Source organism: Panthera pardus, unplaced genomic scaffold, assembly GCF_024362965.1.
Source record: "Panthera pardus isolate Hobbes unplaced genomic scaffold, ASM2436296v1 HiC_scaffold_13, whole genome shotgun sequence".
Taxonomy (NCBI): Eukaryota; Metazoa; Chordata; class Mammalia; order Carnivora; family Felidae; genus Panthera; species Panthera pardus.
Window position 1 is genome coordinate 137,580,813 of NW_026526688.1, and position 23,646 is coordinate 137,604,458.

The 23,646-nt window shown below is 42.7% G+C and overlaps 1 protein-coding gene across 3 annotated transcripts in view; it reads right to left on the reverse strand.

The window, feature by feature from the left end:
- Positions 1-12,712: 12,712 nt before the first annotated feature.
- The window catches only part of ENOPH1 (enolase-phosphatase 1), a 36,827-nt gene continuing 25,893 nt past the window's right edge, over positions 12,713-23,646 (reverse strand). For all 3 annotated transcript variants that reach the window (XM_019466098.2, XM_019466089.1, XM_053901454.1), the window contains 3 exons: positions 21,527-21,659; positions 19,548-19,671; positions 12,713-13,834 (listed from right to left, as the gene is read on the reverse strand). In XM_019466098.2, the coding sequence (XP_019321643.1) occupies positions 13,695-13,834; positions 19,548-19,671; positions 21,527-21,659 (397 nt within the window). In that variant the 3' untranslated portion in view covers positions 12,713-13,694. The remainder of the gene's footprint in view (positions 13,835-19,547; positions 19,672-21,526; positions 21,660-23,646) is intronic.

Consider the following 23,646-nt stretch of genomic DNA (forward strand, 5'->3'; position numbering starts at 1 on the left):
CGATTCTGTGTCTCCCTCTCTCTCTGTCCCTCCCCCGTTCATGCTCTGTCTCTCTCTGTCCCACAAATAAATAAAAAAACGTTGAAAAAAAAATTTTTTTTAATAAAAAAAATAAATAAAAAAAAAAGAACCATCATCATACAGAAATAGGGGAAAGGTGCTATCTGTGGAGTTGACACAGAGCACCAAATTACAAATATGAAGAACCATCCAAATAATAAATGAGAGAAAAGCAATTCCACTGAACCTAAGGACAGTCTTGACCCCATCTACGTTGTGTTTCTCCCGAACAATGGGAATCAAGAGTTGGGGTGAGAGAAGAATTCTGCATATGAAATAAGTTGGATTTCACAATCCTCAGCTTCATATCAGTTCAGATTCCAATTATACTCTTCCAAGAAATAGCAAATATCCAAATATGAAGTCCAAAGAAGGGAGTGTGGGTGAGAAGGCTAGGTCTCTCACTGGAAAAGCAAAGATCTTTTCATCAGCATAAAATATGCTTTTATTTCTCCTATCTTTAAAGATAAAAAAATCCCCAGGGCGCCTGGCTGGCTGGGTCGGTGGAGCGTGCTACTCTTGATCTCAGGGTCATGAGTTTGAGCCCCACTTTGGGCATAGAGATTACTTAAAAAAAAAAAAAAAAAGTCCCTATTTGTTGTCTCTAGGCCCTCTGTCCCAATTCTCTCTTGAACCCACTCCAATCATTGGAGCTTGCTTCTATCACTTCACGGAACTGCTTTACTCAAGTTCTCCAGAGACCCTGTGATGTTACATACGATGATTAGTTCTTTTACTACCTTATCTAGACCCATAAGCAATACTTCACAATTTGATCAATCCCTACCTCCCTTCTCTGCTTAAAACATGTTCTTCGGGGCGCCTGGGTGGCGCAGTCGGTTAAGCGTCCGACTTCAGCCAGGTCACGATCTCGCGGTCCGTGAGTTCGAGCCCCGCGTCAGGCTCTGGGCTGTCCGTGAGTTCGAGCCCCGCATCAGGCTCTGGGCCGATGGCTCGGAGCCTGGAGCCTGTTTCCGATTCTGTGTCTCCCTCTCTCTCTGCCCCTCCCCCATTCATGCTCTGTCTCTCTCTGTCCCAAAAATAAATTTAAAAAAAACGTTGAAAAAAAAAATTAAAAAAAAAAAAAAAAGAAAAAAAAACATGTTCTTCACTTGGCTTCCAGAAATCGTTGCCTCTTAATTTGCCTCCCGCTACACTGTCCACACCACCACCTCTTTTGCCGGGCCTTCTCCCTGACACCCTCACACTGGAGTGTCCCATGCCCGTCCTTGGAACTCTTCCTTTCCTTTCTACGTTCATTGTGCTGGTGACTTCATCCAGTCTTCTTGTTTTATTTTTATTTATTTTTATTTATTTATTTATTTATTTATTTATTTATTTATTTATTTTAATATATGAAATTTACTGTCAAATTGGTTTCCATACAACACCCAGTGCTCATCCCAAAAGGTGCCCCTCCTCAATACCCATCACCCACCCTCCCCTCCCTCCCACCCCCCATCAACCCTCAGTTTGTTCTCAGTTTTTAACAGTCTCTTATGCTTTGGCTCTCTCCCACTCTAACCTCCTTTTTTTTTTTTTTTTTCCTTCCCCTCCCCCATGGGTTTCTGTTACGTTTCTCAGGATCCACATAAGAGTGAAACCATATGGTATCTGTCTTTCTCTGTATGGCTTATTTCACTTAGCATCACACTCTCCAGTTCCATCCACGTTCCTACAAAAGGCCATATTTCATTCTTTCTCATTGCCACGTAGTATTCCATTGTGTATATAAACCACAATTTCTTTATCCATTCATCAGTTGATGGACATTTAGGCTCTTTCCATAATTTGGCTATTGTTGAGAGTGCTGCTATAAACATTGGGGTACAAGTGCCCCTATGCATCAGCACTCCTGTATCCCTTGGGTAAATTCCTAGCAGTGCTACTGCTGGGTCATAGGGTAGGTCTATTTTTAATTTTCAGTCTTCTTGTTTTAAATATCACCAGATGCTGACCTCTCCCGACTTCGCCAGCCCAGACTTCTCTCCTGTATATTCACCTACCTGTGTGACATCTTCACTTGTCATCTAGAGTTTAATAAGCCCTGATCTTATCCCCTTAACCTCATTCCTCCCAGGAGCTTCCCATCTAAGTTAAGGACAGCACATCTTTTAGTTGCTCAGAGTGAAACCTTAAATAGGTAATCTTAAAGTAGCTCTTCATTCTCTCAGACCCCACGTCTGTCAGCAAATCCAGTCTGCTCAATCTTCACATTATTCTAGAATCCATGCACTGCTACCCTGTGGTCCAGGAACCTCCCATCTCTCGTGGGCTCTTATAATAGCCCACAAAAACTGGTCTGTCTGCTTCCATCATTTGTTCCCTTCAGACTGTCCTCAACACCACAAAATGGTCTTCTTAAAAGCTAAGTGAGATCATCACTCCCTTGCTTACAACCTTCCACTGGCTTCTCTTGTGCTTAGAATAAAAACCCCAATCACTGGCTCTGCAAGGGCCAGTAAGACCCACCTTTCCACCTTCCATTCCCTCTGTTCCAGTCCCTCAACCTTCTTATGTTTCTCCAACAGCCAGGCATGCTCTGACCTCAGGACTTTTGCACTTGATGAAATCTCTCACCCTCTTCACTTCCTCCAATGTTATCCTCTCACGGAGGCCTACCTGACCTCTAAAACTCAAGCCCAAACCAGCACTACTGCTCTTTCCAGCTTTATTTTGCTTGCTAGCATTTTCTAAACATGGTCCTGGGTTAGTTAAAATTCTAACATGCATAACACTGTTTAACACATTTTACTTATTTTATTATGTCATTTTCTCTACCCCTAAAATGTAAGCTCCATGAGGGCAGGGATTGTGTTTGTTTGTTTTGAGGGCACAGATTTTTACCTGTCATGTACCTGAGGTAGAGCAGGGCCTGGACTCAGATCCCCTCAACCCTAACCACCAAAATCCAGCATTCCTGCATAGCAATGCCCCTTGAGTAGTACATCCTGTAGGATAGCTAAAACTCTATGCCCGTTGATCAGTAATATCTTGCAGGAATGCTCACTATGGAGACTCGTCAAGACTGGACCAAACTAGGGGTGCCTGGGTGGCTCAGTCTGTTGACCATCTGACTTCGGCTCAGGTCATGATCTCACAGTTCGTGGGTTCAAGCCCTGCATCAGGCTCTGTGCTGATGGCTCAGAGCCTGGAGCCTGCTTCCAATTCTGTGTCTCTGGCTCTTTCTGCCCCTCCCCCACTCAAGCTCTCTGGCGTGCACGCACTCTCTCTCTCTCAAAAATAAGTAAATTTAAAAAAAAAAATTAGGCAAAAAAACAAAAACAAAAAAGCCCAGCCCGGACCAAACCAGTTTGTGCCAAGATGGACCCCAGTACTGAACTTTTACCTACTTTCTCCCTCATTGTAATACTAAATATCATGCCCAGATCTAACATGCTAATGAGGCATAAGCCGCATGTAGAAACATGTTCTGTCCACTGTGCCTGCCCACCCAACCTCCTATACCTCCCCACCCCAACATGTTTTGATGTTACCCCTTTCCCACCTCAGTCCCTTGGAAAACTTTCCCCGGCCTTTGTTCTGAGAGTCAGCCTGAAGGACACTTTCCCTTTGTGCCGTTTCCCTCATGCATGAGCCCTAATACAAGCCTTGCCTGGAATTCCCTTTTGGCCTCTTGTCAATTTCTGCTGCTTTAGAGAGCCCCGGGACCCGAGTCTGTCACACACCTAGTAACTAAAACAGTGCCTGGCACAGAGTTAAGTGCTTAATAAATACTTGCAAAATAAATGAATGACAGTACCTGCCCTCCTCTTTTCCTTTTCTCGCTCTCTTTTTTAAAGATTTAATCTCTTAAATATGGGCTGCTCAACAAGGCATTTAGGAGACAATGGTAATGTGGTCAGATTTCAGAGGATGCAATTATCCTCTGGCTTCTTATAGCAAACAGCTTTCTGTGTAGTAAGGAGGAAGTTCTAGATTATAAAAAGGGTTATTTCTTATAATGTCTGTAGTAACTAGCACACGTTAAATACCCACGTTCTTAAGAGGGCCTGAAATAATCCTTACACAACTCTGTGTGAGTACTGGACTTCCTCTCGTGCAGCTTCACAAAAAAACAGTGGGGCTAGCTTGGTTCGTGCCTATGAAAACTGCATGTATTTCATGTTTTTAAGACAAGAAGCTGAGCTGACCCTGTAGGCTCTACTCAGATTTTTAAATTGAACTCATCAAAAACTCTCCCTCCAAATGCCGTTTGAGTCAGGGCAAAGACAAAGCTGTAAGTTGTTGAATGAATATTTCCATAGAAAGCAGAACAGAGGGATTTATTTAACAGTCACAATTAGAATACTGTCTAACACCACTCGATTTCTGTAAGCCAAATTTAGATTTGCAGCCAGGGAGACTTAAGAGGAGCTGGAGGAAAAGGGCTTGGACTGAACACAGGGACAGTCGATTGATGGGCTAGCAATATTTCAGAGAGAGAGACCGGGCAATTCACGTATTGCATTGCCCTGGGAGGAGACAGTGGTCTCTAAATACAGGGGACTTTTGTATCCTGTCTATAATTCTGTTAGGAACGGGATGGAAGGAACACATTTGTGAGGCACTAGGAAAAAGACAATGGGCATCACTTGTTGCCTTTGTCAGAAGGGGGAAGGGAAAGGAAAAATCAGACACTCTGCAGTTCCAGTCCCGGATGATTGGGAAGATGGCGACACTTGTAAAATCTAGAACAAGAGATGCCACTGTGTGGAGGGAGGGAAGGGTGACTAATGAGATCATCTCGATGCTCCTAACCGCAACTTGAGCACAGCCTTTTCACAGCCCAGCTACACTGAAAGGGATGAAAAAGGCTGTCCGCTGCCTGGTACCATTTAATTCACTTGGCGACTGTTCCAGTTACTGTTGATTGCTGAACAAATTACCAGAAAATGCAACAGCATAAAATAACTATTATGCTCACAGATGCTGTGGGTCAGAAATTCAGACAGGGCACAGCGGGGACAGCTCATTTCTGCTCCATGATGTCTGGGTCTCAGCTGGAAGACTTGAGGGCTGGAGGCTGGAAGTGTCTGAAGACTAATTTATTCCCGTCTAAAGACTGAGTCTGGCCGTCAGCTTGGGGCCCTGGTTCCTGTTGACCTGGTCTCTCCAGGTGAGTGAACTTGGGCTCCCTCACAGCGTGGTACCTGGCTTCCCCAGAGCAAGTGTTCCAACCCTGGCTCCTCAGAAAGGGATATAGGAGCTGTAGCCTTTTTATAACCCCACCTGGAAAGTCACAAAGCATCACCTCAGTTGTCCTGTTTTGGTCGGAGCAGTCCTACGCCCCCACCCAGACTCAAGGTGGCAGGAGACACACCCCCCACCTCTTGGTGGGAGAAGTGTCAAAGTCAACATGAAAAGAACATGTGGGAGGACAGCAGTGAAAATAGAGGATTAAGGAACACCAAAGTCCTGCTCTCCAAAACACCAGTATATACACTGGCAAAAACCACCAAAATCAATGCTTTCAGAATTCTGCAAAGTAAAAGCTCGCAGGAACCAGGAGCATGCTTAGTCAAGAAAACCTAGCTGGGGGCACCTGGGTGGCTCAGTCGGTTGAGCATCCAACTTCGGCTCAGGTAATGATCTTGTGGTTCGGGAGTTTGAGCCCCACATTGGGCTCTGAGCCAGTGGTACAGAGCCTGCTTGAGATTCTCTCTCTCCCCCTCTCTCTGCTCCTTCCCCACTTGTGTGTGCTCTCTCACTCTCTCAAAATACATAAATAAATTAAAAAAAAAAAAAAGCTAGCTGAATCTCAGTAAAAATAGCTTTGTGGTGTTTTAACTTACCCTGGTCCCATTCCAGGCCCCCAGCTCAGTGGTGGCCTCAAAAGTAACAGTCTGTATTTCTTTTTTTTCAACGTTTTTTTAATTTATTTTTGGGACAGAGAGAGACAGAGCATGAATGGGGGAGGGGCAGAGAGAGAGGGAGACACAGAATCGGAAACAGGCTCCAGGCTCCGAGCCATCAGCCCAGAGCCTGACGCGGGGCTCGAACTCACGGACCGTGAGATCGTGACCTGGCTGAAGTCGGACGCTTAACCGACTGCGCCACCCAGGCGCCCCAACAGTCTGTATTTCTAACACAGAAAAGAGTACCAGGAGGGGCTACTGGGTGGCTCAGTCGGTTAAACATCCCATTTCAGCTCAGGTCATGATCTCACAGTTTGTGACTTCAAGCTCCGCTTCGGGCTCTGTGCTGACAACTCGGAGCCTGGAGCCTGCTTCAGATTCTGTGTCTCCCTCTCTCTCTGCCCCCAACCCACTCGCACTCTGTCTCTGTCTCTCTCAAAAATAAATATTAAAAAAAAAAAAAATTAGAAAAGAGTACCAGGAGAGAAATGGACCTTATTCACTAGGAATTGTGGTTTTGAACTGTGTGTGTTAGGTTGAGCTGCTATAAGAAAAAACCACAAACAGGGTGTTTTAAACAACGGAAATTTGTTATCTCACACTTCTGCAGGCTGAGAAGTCCAGGATCAAAGTTCTGGCTGATTTGATTTTTGGTGAGAGCTCCCTGGTGTCTCTTCTTCCTCTTTTAAAGACATCAGTCCCATTCTATTTGGGCCCCACCCTTATAACTTTGTTTAACTTAAATTACCTCCTAAAAGCCCTATCTCCAAATAGTCACATTGGAGGTTAGGGCTTCCCAACACTCAAATTTGAGAGGGGTTGAGGTGGGGGGCATGAGAAACCCAGTTCAGTCCATAGCGGCCTGTTCGGTGGCTCCTTGGAGGACAGGCTCAAAGGGTTTACCTTCTATCTTAGGTGACTAAGAATTCTCCCAGTGCTGAGGCAGCTACCCTCAGACATCTGTCAAAAACATTTAAAGGCAGATGTGCTAGTCACAGGTACCCGGAACAATGGATAGCAGTTGGGGCAAACAACGGACTAATCAAAAAGCATGAGAGGAAAGAGCAGAAAATGAGATGCTTTGGCAAGTAATGGCTTTGGAAAGCTCTGACATATCTCTGGTGTTACGGGTTGAATTGTGTCACCCCAAAAAGACAAGCTGAGGTCCTAATCCCCAAAACTTCTGAATGTGTCCTTATTTGGAAACAGAATCATCGCAGATGTAATTAGTTAAGATGAGGTCATGCTGGAAGGTTAGGGTGAGCCACTAATCCAATACTACCCGAGTGCTTATAGGACAGCCATGCAAACAAAGATGCAGAGAAAAGGGGAGAATGCCTCATGATGATGGAGGTGGAGACAGGAGACATGCCTCTACGAGCCAAGTAATGCTAAGGATTCTAGCTGTCACCAGAAGCTCGGAGGCACGGCACAGATTCTCCTTCATTGCTTCCAGAAGGAACCAACCCTGCCAACACCTTTATTTTAGACTTTTGGGATCCAGAACTGTGACAGAATACATTTCTGCCTCTTTAAACCGCTCTATTAGTAGTATACTTTGAAGCTCCAAGAAACTATACAATAGGTCAATATTAAAAGAAAGTATAAATGTATTTGTTGCTTGTAACTCCTTTTTTTCTTCAGATTTAAGACACTACCCAGACCAGTAATTATAAATCTGGCGATGGGCACACAATGTACAAAGATGTCACGAGGCACCCGGGTGGCTCAGTTGGATAAGCGTCCACCTCTTGATTTTGGTTCAGGTCATGATCTCACGGTTCGTGAGTTCGAGCCCTGTGTCACTGGCAGCATGGAGCCTGCGAGGGATTCTCTCTCTTCCTCTAACCCCTCCCCTGCTCATGTTCTCTCTCTCTCTCTCTCAAAATAAAGCTTAAAAAATTTCAAAGATGTCACCTGGAACACCACATAAGCAGGGGGTGAGTAAAGTTGGATGGGAGCAAACTTCTGTACCTTCTTACCAGACAATACTGAAGGGAGAAATATGTCAATGATAAGAGATGGAGAATCCAGTATTCCACACTCAATGCTGGACCAAAAACTCCATAGAAGATCAGTAAGGAAACAGAAGACTGAAGCTCCACTATAAACCAACCAGTTCTGACAAACACCAGAGAACACTCTACCCAACAGCGGCACAACACACGTTTTTCTTCAGTGCAGAAAGAACATTCTCCAGTACAGACCATATGTCAGGCCACAAAACAAATCTCAGTACATTTTAAACGATCAAAATCACGCAAAGTATGTTCACTAAGTAAGTGGCATGAAATGAGAAATCAGTAACAGAAGGAAATTTAGAAAATTCAGAAATATGTGGAACTTAGACAACACACTATTTAATAACTAATGGGTCAAAGATGAAATCACAAGGGAAATTAGAAAACACTTTGAGGGGGGCACCTGGGTGGCTCAGTCAGTTGAGCATCTGACTTGGGCTCAGGTGATGATCTCACAGTTGGTGAGTTCGAGCCCCGACTTGGGCTCTGTGCTGACAGCTCGGAGCCTGGAGCCTGCGTCAGATTCTGTGTCTCCCTCTCTCTCTCTGCCCCTCCCTCTCTCTCTCTAACTTTAAATATATATATTCATTTTTTAAAAAAGAAAGCAAACACTTTGAGGGGTGCCTGGGTGGCTCAGTTGGGTATGTGTCCAACTTTTGATCTCGACTCAGGTCACGATCTCACGGTTTGTGAGACAGAGCCCCACGTCTGGCTCTGCACTGACAGAGAGGAGCCTGCCTGGGATTCTCTCCCTCTCTGCCCCTCCCTTATACACACTGTGTATGCATGCACTCTCTTGCTCTCTCTCTCTCTCAAAATAAATAAATAAACTTAAAGAAAAAAACTAGAAAACACTTTGAGACAATGAAAACCAAAACACAACATACCAAACCTATGGGAGGCAGGTGAAAGCAGTGCTGGGAGACAAATATAAAGCTAGGACTACCTTGAAAAAGAAGAAAGATCTCAAAGCAATAACCTAATCTCCCACCTGAAGGAAACGGCCAAGAGCAAACTAAATGCAAAACCAGCAGAAGGAAAGAAAGATTAGAGTGGAGATAAATAGAGACTCAATAAAACCGAAAGTTGGTTCTTTGAAAACAGAACTGATACAAACAAAATGGATAAACCTTGGCCTCACATTCCCTTCTCAACTTAATTTTTGTTCCCACCACTCGAGACTGCACCTGTCTCATCCAAGGACCACTGCTGTTCACAACTTACTTGAACTCTTACCAGCATTTGAGCACCTGAGCACTGCCTTCTTCATTGGACTGTCCTGCCACTCTCTTGGTTTCCGTTCCTTGATGCCCAATCCTTTCATATCTCCTTTGCTGGCTTCTCTCCTTAGCCTGTTCCCTAATACTGGAAACCAAGAGCTCTGCCTAGGCTCTCTATCAACAGACTCTTCTTATGTGGCCACATTTCATGGCTTTGTTTTTGTTCACTGTTTATAGACTGCCTCCCCCAAGGATGGATGTACCTGCAGAGTAGGACAGGACTTTGACCCCTGACAGCAGATCCAGGGCACAATATAGATGCCCTTAAATCGAACAAATGTTAACAGTTCATGCATTTCTCCCCCAGGATTTCTTCTATGCATGCATTCACCAACCCCCCAACACACACACATATATATATTTTTTTAACACATACCTATCAATATCTGAATGAATAACTTGGCCTAAATCTAAGTAACTTGGGCAAGGAAGGTGAATTCTACTTCTCTTGGTTACTCTGATGTGTTAGCAAAAACTGCAAATTATTCTTCCCCATCTGGGGCTCAAGTGGTGGGATAATAAATTGGGCACATATTATATTCAACTTGGTACTCTGATAGGAATTTTAAAAACCTGAAAAGAAGTTCTTTTTAACACTACCACTGGAAAAACTAGCTATCCAAAAATGACCATTTTGGGCTTTTGTTTTTTTATGTGACTTGGGGAATAAAAGGAGAAGAGGAATGTTAGTGGGTGGATTTCATTCAGGATTATTGCCATTTTTTCCAAACTATTCTGACTCTTGCAACATCATGCTACAGGCTTTTAAAGATAATGAACTATACTCGTTATTCTCTCTAAATGCCACCTCTTAGCTCCATCTGCTGTATCTATCTGGTGGCCTCACACTTGACAGGGTCTCTGGGTCAACAGCACCATCTGCTGGGCAAAGGCTGCTGTGCATTTTTCTCTGCATTATGCCAGTGGCTCTCAATTTTTGTGCAACTCTAAACTGGACATCAGTTAGAGTTAGCAACTAAGGCTAGTCTTCCAGGAAGCCAAGCAAGAAGCCCTGATACTCCAGAAATGCTGATAAGATTAGAGAAGCCCCTTTGTCTGAGGATTCCCTTCTAAGAAATCAATTTAGGTTTTTGGGATGCCTGGGTGGCTTAGTCAGTAGAGCTTGCGACTCCATCTCCGGGTTGAGTTTAAGCCCTACGCTGGCTGCAGAGTACTTTAAAATCTTTAGGGGCACCTGGGAGGCTCAGTCAGTTAAGCGTCAGACTCTTGATTTCGGCTCAGGTCATATCTCATAGTTGGAGCCCCATCAGGCTCTGCAATGGCAGTGCAGAGCCTGCTTGGGATTCTCTCTCTCCCTCTCTCTCTCTCTCTCTCTCTTTCAGCCCCATCAGGCTCTACAATGGCAGTGCAGAGCCTGCTTGGGATTCTCTCTCTCTCTCTCTCTCTCTCTCTCTGCCCCTCCCCCACTTGCACTCTCTCGCTTTCTCACTCTCTCTCAAAATAAACTGAAAAGAAAATCTTAAAAAAAAAAAAAAAAAAAAAAAAAAAAAAAAAAAAAACTTTAGAAAATCAACTTGAGTTTTGATCCAAGACTGGAAATCAGTGCCATTGTGAGAAAGAGCATGACTGAGGTAGATGTGGATTAACAGGAATAAAAAGGGCCACAGTTTTAAGAGGTCTTTGTTCCCTACATTCTCCGCAAACAAAATGTTGACAAAATTTAGTGCATTTGTTCTCTTCTTGGATATTCCAGAGGTGATATTTTTCCTCCTTCCCTTACTAAGGACCATGAATTTTTACGGATGCACCATCTACCTCACTATCTTCTTCCTAGGCAGTTTCCTCCCTCACGACCTATCTACTTTATACCTCAAGTTCTTCCTAAGATCTTTTTTCCATCACATTTAACTGTGAATGAGTTTCTTAGGGTCTAAGAAATATTCCACTCATCTTTTTCCCTTCCTTTCACTTGCCCCTTTGACAAACTCAGTCTAATATTGGAACTTTCTCTTTATTCCTGAATCTATTTCCACCTTCAATTACTCAAAATGAATTATAGATTTTCTGGTACCCTTTTCATCATGGACAAGAAATGCTTCTTGTAGACTGTAGACTGAATATCTGTGTCCCCCTCAAAATCTGTATGTTGAAATCTAACCCCCAAATTGATGGTATTTGGAGGTGGGGGCTTTGGTGGAGCCCAAGGATAGAATTTGCACCCTTATGTATGTATATATCTTAAAGCAATCTCTGTGCCCAACGTGGGACTCCCACACACCCTGAGATCGAGTCTCATGCTCTACCAACTGAGCCAGCGTGGCAGCCCAGATTAGCGCCCTTTTAAAAGTACCCCAAGGTACCTGGGTGGCTCAGTCGGTTAAGCGTCCAAGTCTTGATTCCAGTTCAAGTCATGATCTCACGGTTTGTGGGAACGAGCCCCACGTCGGGCTCTGTGCTGACAGCTTGAAGCCTATTAGGGATTCTCTCCCTCTCTCTCTCTGCCCCTTCTCTGCTCACACTCTCTCTCTCAAAATAAGTAAGTAAACAGTTAAAAAAAAAAAAAAAAGTAGCCCAAGAATGCCCCTTTGCCCTTCCACCACATGAGGTTACAGGAAAACGACCTTGGTCTGTGAGGAAATGGGCTCTCACCAGACAAGGAAGTTGCCAGCACTGGGATCTTAGACTTCTCAGCCTCCAGAACTGTGAGAAATAAAATTCTGTTTATAAGCCACCCAAGTCCTGGGATTTTGTTAGAGCAGTCCAAACAGACTAACCTCTCCACCCCAACTCTCTGTCAGCTACATAGTGAACACCCTTTTCCTTTAATTCCTTTGTCATCTAGACTCTGGTGCATAATTTTCTCTCATTTCTTCCTTACTTTTCCAATTATTCCTTTACTGGCATTAAGAGACATCTTACCTGTCATCTTCTCATGAGCTTTTTCAAAACTGTAGGAAGTTCATCCTTTTATTGTCATTTGTAGCTTTATCATTTACAAATTACTACCATTTCTAAAATTTACTTGAACTCATTTCCTTTTTATTACCCTTCTATATTTTCATAGTCCTTAGACTTCTTAATTAGTTACTGGAAGATAAAAATTATCAACATAAAATCTTTTATATTCCCTGTCCTCTCATATTTGTAATCTTTTTCTTATTCAAAGCATTTCCAAAATTATTCCTCCAGGATTCATTACAGCTTTTCTTAATTAAGAGAATACTTGCCTCCTTCTAACATTATTTTATATACCTCAAACGTAAGAGTCTCAAAAATCTAAGAAACCCCACTCATAACATGAATGCTTACTATCCAAATGGAATAATAACCAGTGAGGTCATGTATGTGTATATAACTCAAATAGTAGTCAATGACTTTTCACGGCAATGCATTAAAATACACACACAACACACACACACCTCCCATCCACAAGATTCAGGCAAAAACCAGAAGTTCTTATTTTCTCAATCTCTCTTCAGTTTCTCTTTTGCTTACGGCAATAGGTGGCATGGTTCAGGAACCTACACAAAACTGAGTGAAGAAGAAAATGTTTTTATTAATCACAACATGAAATTGACATGACATCCCATTAGGATTGAACCAGGATAAATAATGCTGTTATAAAATTTACACTCTTCATATCCATTTCAGAGGAAAATATTACATTATTAGGGCTCTTCTAGAAGGGTCTTACAGAATGATTTCAGTAAACCTTTTGCTTTTCAATAGTAAATAGCAACATATATTCTCAAACTGCTAAAAAGTAGTTAGAAAGGCAACCAGAAAACTTATGATGATAACAACCGGCAGGATTAGTGCTATTCTGTTAAACATTAAGAACCACATTCCTATTTTAGCTGTTACATCAATGCACCTTTATCATTGGTAAGGCAACCGTTTGCTGGGGCCGCCACAATGATGAGCAAGTTTCCTTGGTAATGGATACCTGCGTCAAGACTCAAATGAGTTTCCTTTCCCAGGTTTGCTGTCTTTTGGAGCAGAAACAAATGGCTTTGACTTCTGTAGAGAAGGAGGCTAATACTTTGAAATTTAGCTGTCGCAATCTTCTAACTTATAATTCGAAAGGGGAATGAATTATTATTAGGAGTAAGTCTGTGAAACACTTCCAGTTTTTAAAATAACAAGGCTTCTGAATAACTTCTCAACCCTACCTTTCCATGTTGGTACACGACTTGATAAACCTAACACGTGTGATCTATACTGCAGTAATTCTTCTATCAGCTATAGTTTGCTTTCAGTTGGGGTTAGGGTTGTGGTTTCAAACAATTTCTACATAGAAAGCATCTTTAAATAAGTTTCCTTTTCACTGAACTGAGACTTTTTTTCACTTATGTGCCCGTGGAAGGCAATTTAAACATACACATATATACACGCGCGTACCTGTGTGTGCGTATATATGTCTTTTTTAAGTAAGTTACTTTTACCATTGGAATACAACTAGACTACAGGGACGACTCTGTGAAGATAGGCTGGTCTTCCCTATGAGTCGTCCTCTAGGTTGAGGAAGGCAGGTACAGTTCGCTGAAGGATGTGATGAGGCTGTAGTAAGTCTTCTCATCATCCGTCAGTCCCGCATTGCCGGGTCTCACCACCACAGCGACATGAACATCTGCTTCCTCAGCAGCACTGGCCTCTGTGAAAATCAAAGTATGTGTCAGAGACATCACAATATGATGTCTGAGATTTGCTTCAAAGTACTTAGGGGGATGTGGAAAACTAGGAAACAGGTTTGACCCTGATTTGATCATTGTTGAAGCTAGAAGTTGGCAACATGGGGGTCTGGCCACATTATTCTCTTTTATGTAACTTTTAATGTTTCCATAATAGAGTTGCTTTTTTTTTATTCTTACTATAAAACTATACCTGACAGACTAGAATGGTTTAGACTTCCCTGCCCAGTGTATAGTGTATAGCGTACCCTAGACTTCCGAGCTTTTATTAAGTACTTATGAATGCAGAAGGTAAAGGCCATGTTCTGTCCACGACTCTCCTCCATTCCCTCTCATCAGTCCCACATAAAACTGAGGGTTTCCCAAAAGGCAGGCTGTCCGTAATAATACCAGTTAGGCAGAGATGGGACAAATGGAAGCCCATGATTCAATCAGGTCAAAATTCCTGCTGTCACTTGCCTGGAAAATTCCTACTCTTCAAAATTCAGCTCAAATATCTTATCTTCCAGATAAGATATCTTCCAGGTAAGATTCCTACCATGTGTATTAGAGCATCCCATGTGCTCCTTTAACACCTTGTATTTAGCTCTCTCATGACTATATGAATTGACATGTTGTTATCTGTTGTCTCTCTTCTCATTAGACTTAGTGAGTACCTTAAGATCAGTGACTGCATGTGGACAGAAGTGAAAATAGGACTAGTAAAATGAAACTAGGTAAGCTAGGTATAGCAGGGAACATCTCTAATATGCCTTGGGTTACAGTCCTCTCTCCATTGTTTCCATGTGAAAGGTAACAGCTAATGCCTTATATTAGTTTAGCACCTACTATGTGCCAAGTACTATTCTAGGAACAGACATATGAACAAAACAAAGCTCCTGTCTTCATGGAGCTCCCATTCTCATTTAAATCTTCACAACAACCCTGAGGTAGTTAGTATTACTATCCCTATTCTACAGACACGGAAAGTGAGAGCTAGCAAGTGGCAGAGCTAACGTTTCAAAGTGTCAACCTGACTCTATGGTCTCTGCTCTAGAACAAGGGCGAAAAAATTATGACCTACCACCTGCTTCTGTAAATAAAGTTTTATTAGAACACAGCCATGCCCATTCATTCGTGCATTGTCTATGGCTGCTTTTCCACTCCCAGGACAGAGTTTTAAGAGTAGAAACAAAGGCTTAGGGCCTGCAAAGCCTAAAATACACTACTGGCCCTTTACGGAGCAAGCTTGCCAACTCCTGCTCTAGAGCAATACTACTCCAAGTGTGGTCTATGTACTTATAGTTGGGGCAACCACCTGGAAGCTTGTTAGAAATGCAGAATCTCAAGTCCCCAACATGGAACTACTGAATTAGGATCTGCAATTTAACAAATGACTGACTTCTGAGCACACAGGGTAAGTTTTGATCAGAAGTCTCAAGGAAAGAAAACTGGCAAGAGAGGAGGCATTCTGGGCAGACATAAAGCCATGTATAGATATTGGAAGAATAGAGCAAGTGAGTGTGGGAGACAGCACACAGGTAAGACAGAGCCAAACTGGTGAAGAATCTGAAACACATTCTATGGAGTTTAGATTTGATGTAATACGAAACCACAGTCATTTCCTATCATTTGGAAAACAGTTGCACCATCAAAATGGGTTACAGGGCAACAGTGCAGAGCGAGTAAGAAGCTCCCAGAGGGAGTGAATGGGGCAGAGCCATCTCTTTCACGTCCAGCTTCTGCCCTTCCTGTGAAAGGGCTGTCACCTCCCAGAGCAAACAAAGTGCTCAGCAATCCCCTCTTCGTGTGGAAATCCCATCCTCAGGCAAACTCTGCAGACCCCTTCACCCCCAGTTCCCAGCCTGACTGCCTCAAGCAAAGCTTTCCTCTTGACTAGCAACCCAGGATCTCAACTAAGTTGAGCCACCACAATCCACGATCCACGTGGGACCTGACACTAGCCAATGACTTTTGCACACTCAGCCTCTTACCGGCATCACCACGGGGCAAGTGTTGTCCTTGTGCATCTGTTTGCCCTGTTGGCACAATATTGACTTGAAACCCTGGGCCTCCTTCCTTTCCTCCAAGAGGAAAAAGCCTTTCAGGGTCTCTTTTTCATACTTGGATCTTATTTGGGATACCAAATAGTTAGTCTTCCATTCTGTCTTGGCAGTGGAGTCTGGGCATGTGGTACCAAAAACACAGGATCAGAAATAACAGAAAAGAACAAGGCAAGCAGCCAGCTGCCTGGCCGCATCCCAGCTACACATGAGCCCAGTTCTGGCCCTACTGCTTCACTGGGTGTGGAGCTGGCAGAAGATGAGGGACAAGAACAAAACCTCCGTGCGGAGGCCTTGGAGAAAGTCAATTTTGTTTTGAGGCCAACTTGGGGATTATCTCTATTCGCTGAAGTTAAGAATAGTTTCTGGGACTGAAGCCTAAAGAAATCGCTTCAGTGAAAAGAGAAAAGACATAAAATTATAGATGTACTATGATAACAATTAGAAAAAAAATGTGGCTACAGACAAGACTATGAAGAACCTGTATGTGATCTTACTAGGGCAGGGATTATAATTATTAATAGTAACCATAAAGTGAGGGAGGGGGGAAAGTCTGGGGATCATAACACATTCAATCCCAGAATGCTCGAGACAGACTCCATGCGGAGCTCTGGCCACAAAGCAGGTCTCTGATGCTAAGCCGGCAGAAACTTATCATCCAAACTGCTAGGAAATTAAATAGAAGGCAAACCATTCATTTATATGAATGACAGAAAAGCAATTCACAGATTAAACCAGCTAACCTCAGCAGAGCAGGGCCTATCTCCTTTCCATAAGGAACAAAGCAAAATAAAAGGTATTCAAATTATCATTCCTCACAGAAACTGCTGGCTTTCATACCCTTAACCTGTGTAGACAGTAGAGCAACCTCCCCACCCCACCACTCTAAGTCCCCAAAAGCCATTCTTAAAAGAAAGTAAATCATAACTTTAAATCAGAAGAAGTTTCTGTACAGAAATAAGATAGGCGAATATTTATAGTATATTTATAGTCCGGGGGGAGAAACTGGGTAAAATGGCTGTTATCAAGGTTGATACTTGTCGATGGTACATTTATGTGGCCTGGCTACCTAGTTACACAGCAAACGTTGAAACATCTGTCTCTCTTCTCCCTCGGTGCAGTCAAGCAGTAAATGTAAAGTTTTCCAGGATAGGGAAAAACAAGACAACAGTTTGTAGGAACCCTTGGACTTTGAACTGACCCAAGCCAGGATATGCAAGACAGGGGCTGATCCCCACAACATCTGCTGAGTTTTCAAACTCGAGATAACAAATGGCTGTGATCTGGTACCATCCACCTGGATCAAAATTTCAGTCTACATTCACCAAGGCTTAAAATTTAACAGAAATATTAACAATTACTATATGTCTACCGCATGCTAGGTAAAATTAAGTTCCTCTTTCTCTAGAAAGCATTATTATAACTTTTGGAAGGCATTATATGTGATCTACGCTGGTTAGGATTTTTTTTAAACCGCTTAGCAAATTAGTACTTGCTTAGATACCTGTAACTCTTGCCTAACAGAACGGACCAAAAGCTGGAGGGTCGGCAGCAGAGAGAGAATACAGTTCATACACACTTCTTCTGCTAAGATACCTCTGTCAGCAGCTTGGGTTTGCCTTTGGGCCCTATCTCTGAAAGTCCTAGTGGGTGGGGGTTTCTCGAAGGACTAGAGAGAGGGATTTGGCCTGCAGACTATTGTAGCTGCCGCCGAGGGGCTCTGGAGTCACATGGAGCCAACTAGGCAAGAGAGCACCCAGCCCTGCACCTCTTCTCCCTGACGCCCTTCCCAGCCTGCTGGGGAACAGTGTGTCAGGGCAGCCACACAATACACAAAGTCTTGTTCTGGGGATAAACGGAAGATGAAACTTCCAATCCAAGGTAAACAGAAGAAACAAATATAAAGAACTGCCCTTGGGGCACCTGGGTGTCTCAGTCGGTTGAGCATCTGACTTCAGCTCAGATCATCTCAAGGCTCATGAGTTTCAAGTTCTGCATCAGACTCACAGCTATCAGCAAGGGAGCCTGCTTCAGATCTTCTGTCCCCCCCCCGCCCCCCCGCTCAGGCTCTCTCTCTCTAAGATAAAAAAACATTAAAAAAAAAAAAAGATGGGGCACCTGGGTGGCTCAGTCAGTTGAGCGTCCGACTTCACCTCAGGTCACGATCTTGCGGCTCATGAGTTCGAGCCCCGCATCTGGCTCACTGCTGTCAGTGCGGAGCCTGCTTCGGATCCTGTCCTCCCTCTCTCTTTGCCCTTCCCCACTTGTACTCTCTCTCTCAAAAATAAATAAATCTTAAAAAAAAAAAAAAAAAATTGCCCTCAAATACAGGTGCAATTATAAACACACCAAAATTAGGCCCCCTGGAAGACGCACAAACTCTAAGGACAATGAGCATGCAATCAACAGCTGGCACCAGGTGAAGGCGTCCGGGCAAGTCTAACCAAGCAGAGGCTTTCACAGAACAACCAGAGACCAACCTTCCCCCAGCACCCACTATCTCTTCACCTGCCACTGCTTGTTTCCTCATTCACTACCGTTTCCTTCTGTAAATCTCTAGAGGATCTACATTCATACACAGAAACTGGAGTGTGAGCTTTCTATTCTGACCCAAAGTACTCTTGAAGTCACTTATATTACCAGTACGGTACAGTATATACTGTTACGTGGATTCAATACTTAAAATAATAATGCATCTGGCTAACGTACCCCATATAATAAAGTACTATTATAATGGGTAAAAAAGATGTGTATCTTTAAACAGGTGGATCATGCCAAGAAAGTCCTGAGGTTCAGAGCATGACGGGTGCCTGGGGACTGGGGTCACCTGAGGGAAGGTGGAGAGGAGGCTCCTAGTCACCAGGGAGGAGTGCTTATCAACTGGAACAAGAATGACACAAAAGCTCTCAAACCATTCAGAGTTCTCCTCCCCTCTAGCTTTTTGTTTCTTTTTTTGGTATTTTTCTGAGTGTGCATAGCTCATCTCAGTGCTATTAAATACATATGATCACGTCTACTGTAAGCTGATGTCCCTCACCACACACCTACCCTCATACTCATGTCTGCATGCTCCATCACCCAGTGACATCCCTTAAGTTGTCCTTTGTTATTTTGCCATTTCATCCATGTGTGTGTATATACAGAAGGATGGGTGGGAGACCATGGATAAGAGTTACAGTGAGAAGATCTAGTCTTTCCAGTACTACTTGCCCACGCATAACCCCCAAGGAAGGGTAAATGGAGAGAAACATGGGTCATTTGATTCACTGCTCCCTTTTATAAACCCGTTTCATTTTTCGAGGATCCACACAAACTTTCTTTACAGAGGCCACGTGTTTGCAGTGCCAGGCCCAGCACTTACCCTGGAGTATACAACAGAAGAAGTCAGATTACTCGGGGCACCTGGGGAGTTCAGCCAGTTAAGTGTCTTAACTCTTGATTTTGGCTCAGGTCATGATCTCTCACGGTTTGACAGTTCGAGCCCCACATCAGGCTCTGAGCTGACAGTGAGAAGCCTGCTTGGGATTCTCTTTCTCCCCCTCTCCTAACCACAACCCTGCCCCCCGTCTCATGCATGCATGTGCTTTCTCTCTCTCTGTCAAAAAAAAAAAAAAAAAGGAATCCAATTACTCACCTAGAGTAACATCTGTCAAAAACAAGATGTTGTTGGTTGAGCACCCAATGCTGTTGGCAATCTTTCGGTAACTCTCACTCTCCACTTTGTGTCCAATCTTGGTATCAAAGTGACCATCAACAAGCTGCACAAAGGGAAAGAAAAGACTGACGTCATAAATACACTTGCAACCCAACTCCTTTGTCTTTCCATTTTCTCGGAGATACGTAACAATCATAGCGATTTCGTCCCCTCAGTAAATAATCCCTGAAAGCCTTATGGAGGCTACAGAAAGAAAACATAATGTAAGATTTTATAGAAATAAACATTTGGAAGAAGTAAACAATTCAATGTATATACGATCATGTTTTAATTTACTTAGTTTTCTTTGAGAAGCATTAATTTTATATCCAAAATCTTTTAAAACACACATGCCCTACTTTCTATCCTTAAAACCCCATTTATACTCAAAAACTACTTATTGGACTGGGTTTCACTCCTGATGACAGGTCCTGAACATTGTCCTCTGATCCCAGAACGAATAGATCTCTCTAACCTGTCTCACTAATAAGCTGTTACTTAACTTTCAAGAAACTTTCATTTTTTACATTTTGAAATTCTACCCAAGAGCTAGTATATATATCCTTCCTGTCTTAAAGATAACTGGGATCAAAATATGTAACTTGCTTATTTAACTAACATGAACCAAAATAAGTCCACATTTAGGATCAGCTATTATGTGATACTTTGAATATTGTCAGAACTTTTCACAAACTAAAAACAAGCCTAACAACACTCAAAGACAAATTAAGGTAATATTAATACTATGATTTTTTAAAACTTTTAAAAAGTTAAGATCGGTTTTATAGATTTTCTTTCTTTCTCAAGTCTGCCTCACTTAGTACTTTTTTATTATTGAATTCAGTAATTACTGTGTCTTATCTACTATCACCTTAATGTCTGTTCCACTAGAGAGAGCAAAACGGTAGTTTACATCTGTATTCAGAGATACAGATATCTGTACACCAATAATGCAAGGGTTTTATTCCTGACTTAATATTTGATTTAAACTAAAACACAGGGAAGTACTAAAATGAGAATATGACAATCTCCAAAGCCAAAGTATTCTCTGTGCACAGTAGAGACTCAATGAATACTTGTTTAAAAGATAGCTGGCTGGATGACCTACTATATATCACTGCATTCGGCCTGTATTTGGTTAGCTGGCATTTCTTTTTCAGGTCCTAAACGCCTGCCTTCTTCCACTGACCACCGTATCCTCCAGAAGGTGTAGGGATGGTGGGACAGAGGAGCCGGCAGGAATTGTCTCATCTACAAGAAACGTAATAGGTGGCCTGCACGTATCACTCTTCGGTAACATGCCCAGTTCTCTCTTACAGAGAATGAAATTTCTGAAATGTCTCTCCAAATCGCCAGAAACAAATGAACCCACACTGCACTCTGCTTCATGAAAGAAGTTTATGTGTGCATGTGTTTGGATGGGGTATGTGCCACTATGGACCACTTACCTGACTTTAAACAACCAAAAGAAGCGGGCCGTTAGTGTCCTCTGAGTTGACAATTTTCTGATGTTGGCAAGGTAGCTGATTTATAAGCCAGCTCCTATTTTATTAGCTGTATTACATATACATCTATATATAATATACATTTATATATTCCTGACCCCATCCCAGACCTGCCAATTCAGATCTGCTAGGAAGCATGGCCCAGGGATCTACACTTTTAACAGACTCCCAGGTGATCATTATTCACAATATCTTAAGAACCTCCAATGCCAAGACTGGCTCCACAGAAACAGTTTATCCTTCCCTCGAATGTATTCTCCAGTTTATCCAGTCTCTTTACCACCTGCTTAGCATATATGCATGCAATGATCTGATTGCTGATTTAGCTTATAACTGTAGAATATTCCTTTAAGATTCTTTATTTCATGCTTTGATAGTGTCCAAAAACAAAGTAACCTACCTCAGTTAACCTACCTCAAGAATATCTCCCTCTGTAGAATGCCCAAATAATAGCTTCTGGGCCTCTACACTCCCTGAAGAATAGATGTACACCTTCATTCCAGCCTCTCTCCATTTCCTGACTGCTGGAACTACATCTTCAAAGAACCTGGAGGGAAGAGCACCAAGGTCAAGTGAGGGAACACATTATTCAACCAGATGAAAACCAGGCAAAATAGTTGGAACAAGTTTCTCTATTTGTGCCCATGAGAAGCATCTCCAAGAGACTTCGAGTCCGGTCTGATAAGCTTGTCACTGGAGATTCAGGATCACAGTGGATTAGAAGCAACAACTTAGGTGGAGAGGACAGTTTTGGGCAGACAGCCACACTAATGACAGTAAAAAGTGATTACAAATAAGGGATGAAATAACAGTGTTTTTTAAAGTTCCCAAGGAACTCCAAAAAGCAAATAACAATCATGGAATCTTTGATGTAATCCATGACAAGAAAAGGTTAAATTATGTCCAGTGTGTCTTCACAAAGCATGGCAATGCCTTTAAAAAGATGTGCTTCCAAACAATTAAAAGAAAAACATTTGCGGGTTCAAAGCTATTAATATCTGATCAGCTAGAAAATGGAACTTCACTTCTTGAGAACTAAGAAAACCTAAAGTTTTACTCTATAGAAAAAAAATTACAGAATAAACCAGTTAAGAGACTTGTACCATCTCACATTGGCAGGTCAGCAGTGTCTAGCTTTTGATTCCGGACACTAAGTCCTGCTTACCCGTTCCACAAGGTCTTCCCTATCCGGTGGTGGAAATAATATCGCAGGAAATAGGTGCAAAGAGAAGCATAAGAACTTGGAATGTGGAACCAGTCATCTCTAAAAGATTAACTGGAAAATGTCAGAGAAGTCTCCTACTGGATAAAAGAGCTTAATATGTAATATTAATTGAAGGAAAGAGATCAACTAGTTCAAAACCAGTATACATAATTATGGGTTACTTTGTGCATTACTTTATACTCCTAGAGACAGGATTTCTTCCACGTTGCCAGTGCAGGGCTTAGAAGTCTAAGAGAACTTATTTCACGTCTCTGGTTCTATAATTAAGGAAACCAGACCAAGAGAAGAAAGGACTAACTACTCCAAGCATTCTCTCCTGGCTCCTCTTGTGTTTTACAAAGTGAACCAGCAGACATTCCCAGATCATTGGCCGATCTGGAAATTCTTTTTTTTTTTTTTTTTTTTTTTAATTAAAAAAAAAAATTTTTTTTTTACATTTGTTTTTGAGAGACAGAAAGAGAGGGAGACACAGAATCAGAAGCAGGCTCCAGGCTCTGAGCTGTCAGCCCGACGCGGGGCTCAAACCCACGAACTGTGAGATCATGACCTGAGCTGAAGTTGGACCCTTAACCGACTGAGCTACCCAGGCTCCCCGGCCTATCTGGAAATTCTAATGCAGCCTTTAAAAAGTGGAAGCCCCTTGTAAAGTACATAAAGGAATGGTATCTCATTTGACAGAAAAACAAAAGAAATACAACAGCTAGAAGTGGACTTGGATCTTAGGGTTTACATCAGGCAATGGCCTAAAATCCTTAGTTGGCAGTGTCTAAGAATTTCTTGGGCGCCTGGGTAGCTCAGTCAGTTGAGCGTCTGACTCTTGATTTCAGTTCAACTCATGATCTCATGGTTCGTGGGTTCAAGCCCCAAATCTGCCTGCATACTGACAGTGTGGAGCCTGCCTGGGATTCTTTCTCTCCCTCTCTTTGCCCCTCCCCCGTTCTCGCTGTCTCTCAAAATAAATCAACTTAAAAAAGAATTTCTTAGCAGGGTGCCTGGCTGGTTCAGTCAGTAGAGCGTGAGCTTCTTGCTCTTAAGGTTCTAAGTTTCAGCCCCACATCGGATGTAGAGATTACTTAAAAATAAAATATTGAAAAAAAAAAAAAAAAAAGAATTTCTGAGCAATACAGGACTCCTGGTCTCCTTTGACAGGAGCGCTCCCAGAACACCACAGCCAAGACTCCAGTCAGGGTGGTACTCCTAACACCCTGAGTAACCCCAAAGTAACACGTAAATAATGGCACCCATCTTTCTCCTCTAACAGAGCAGAAAGCAAGTGATTGAACGGTCCTGAGACATAGCCCGACAGTGC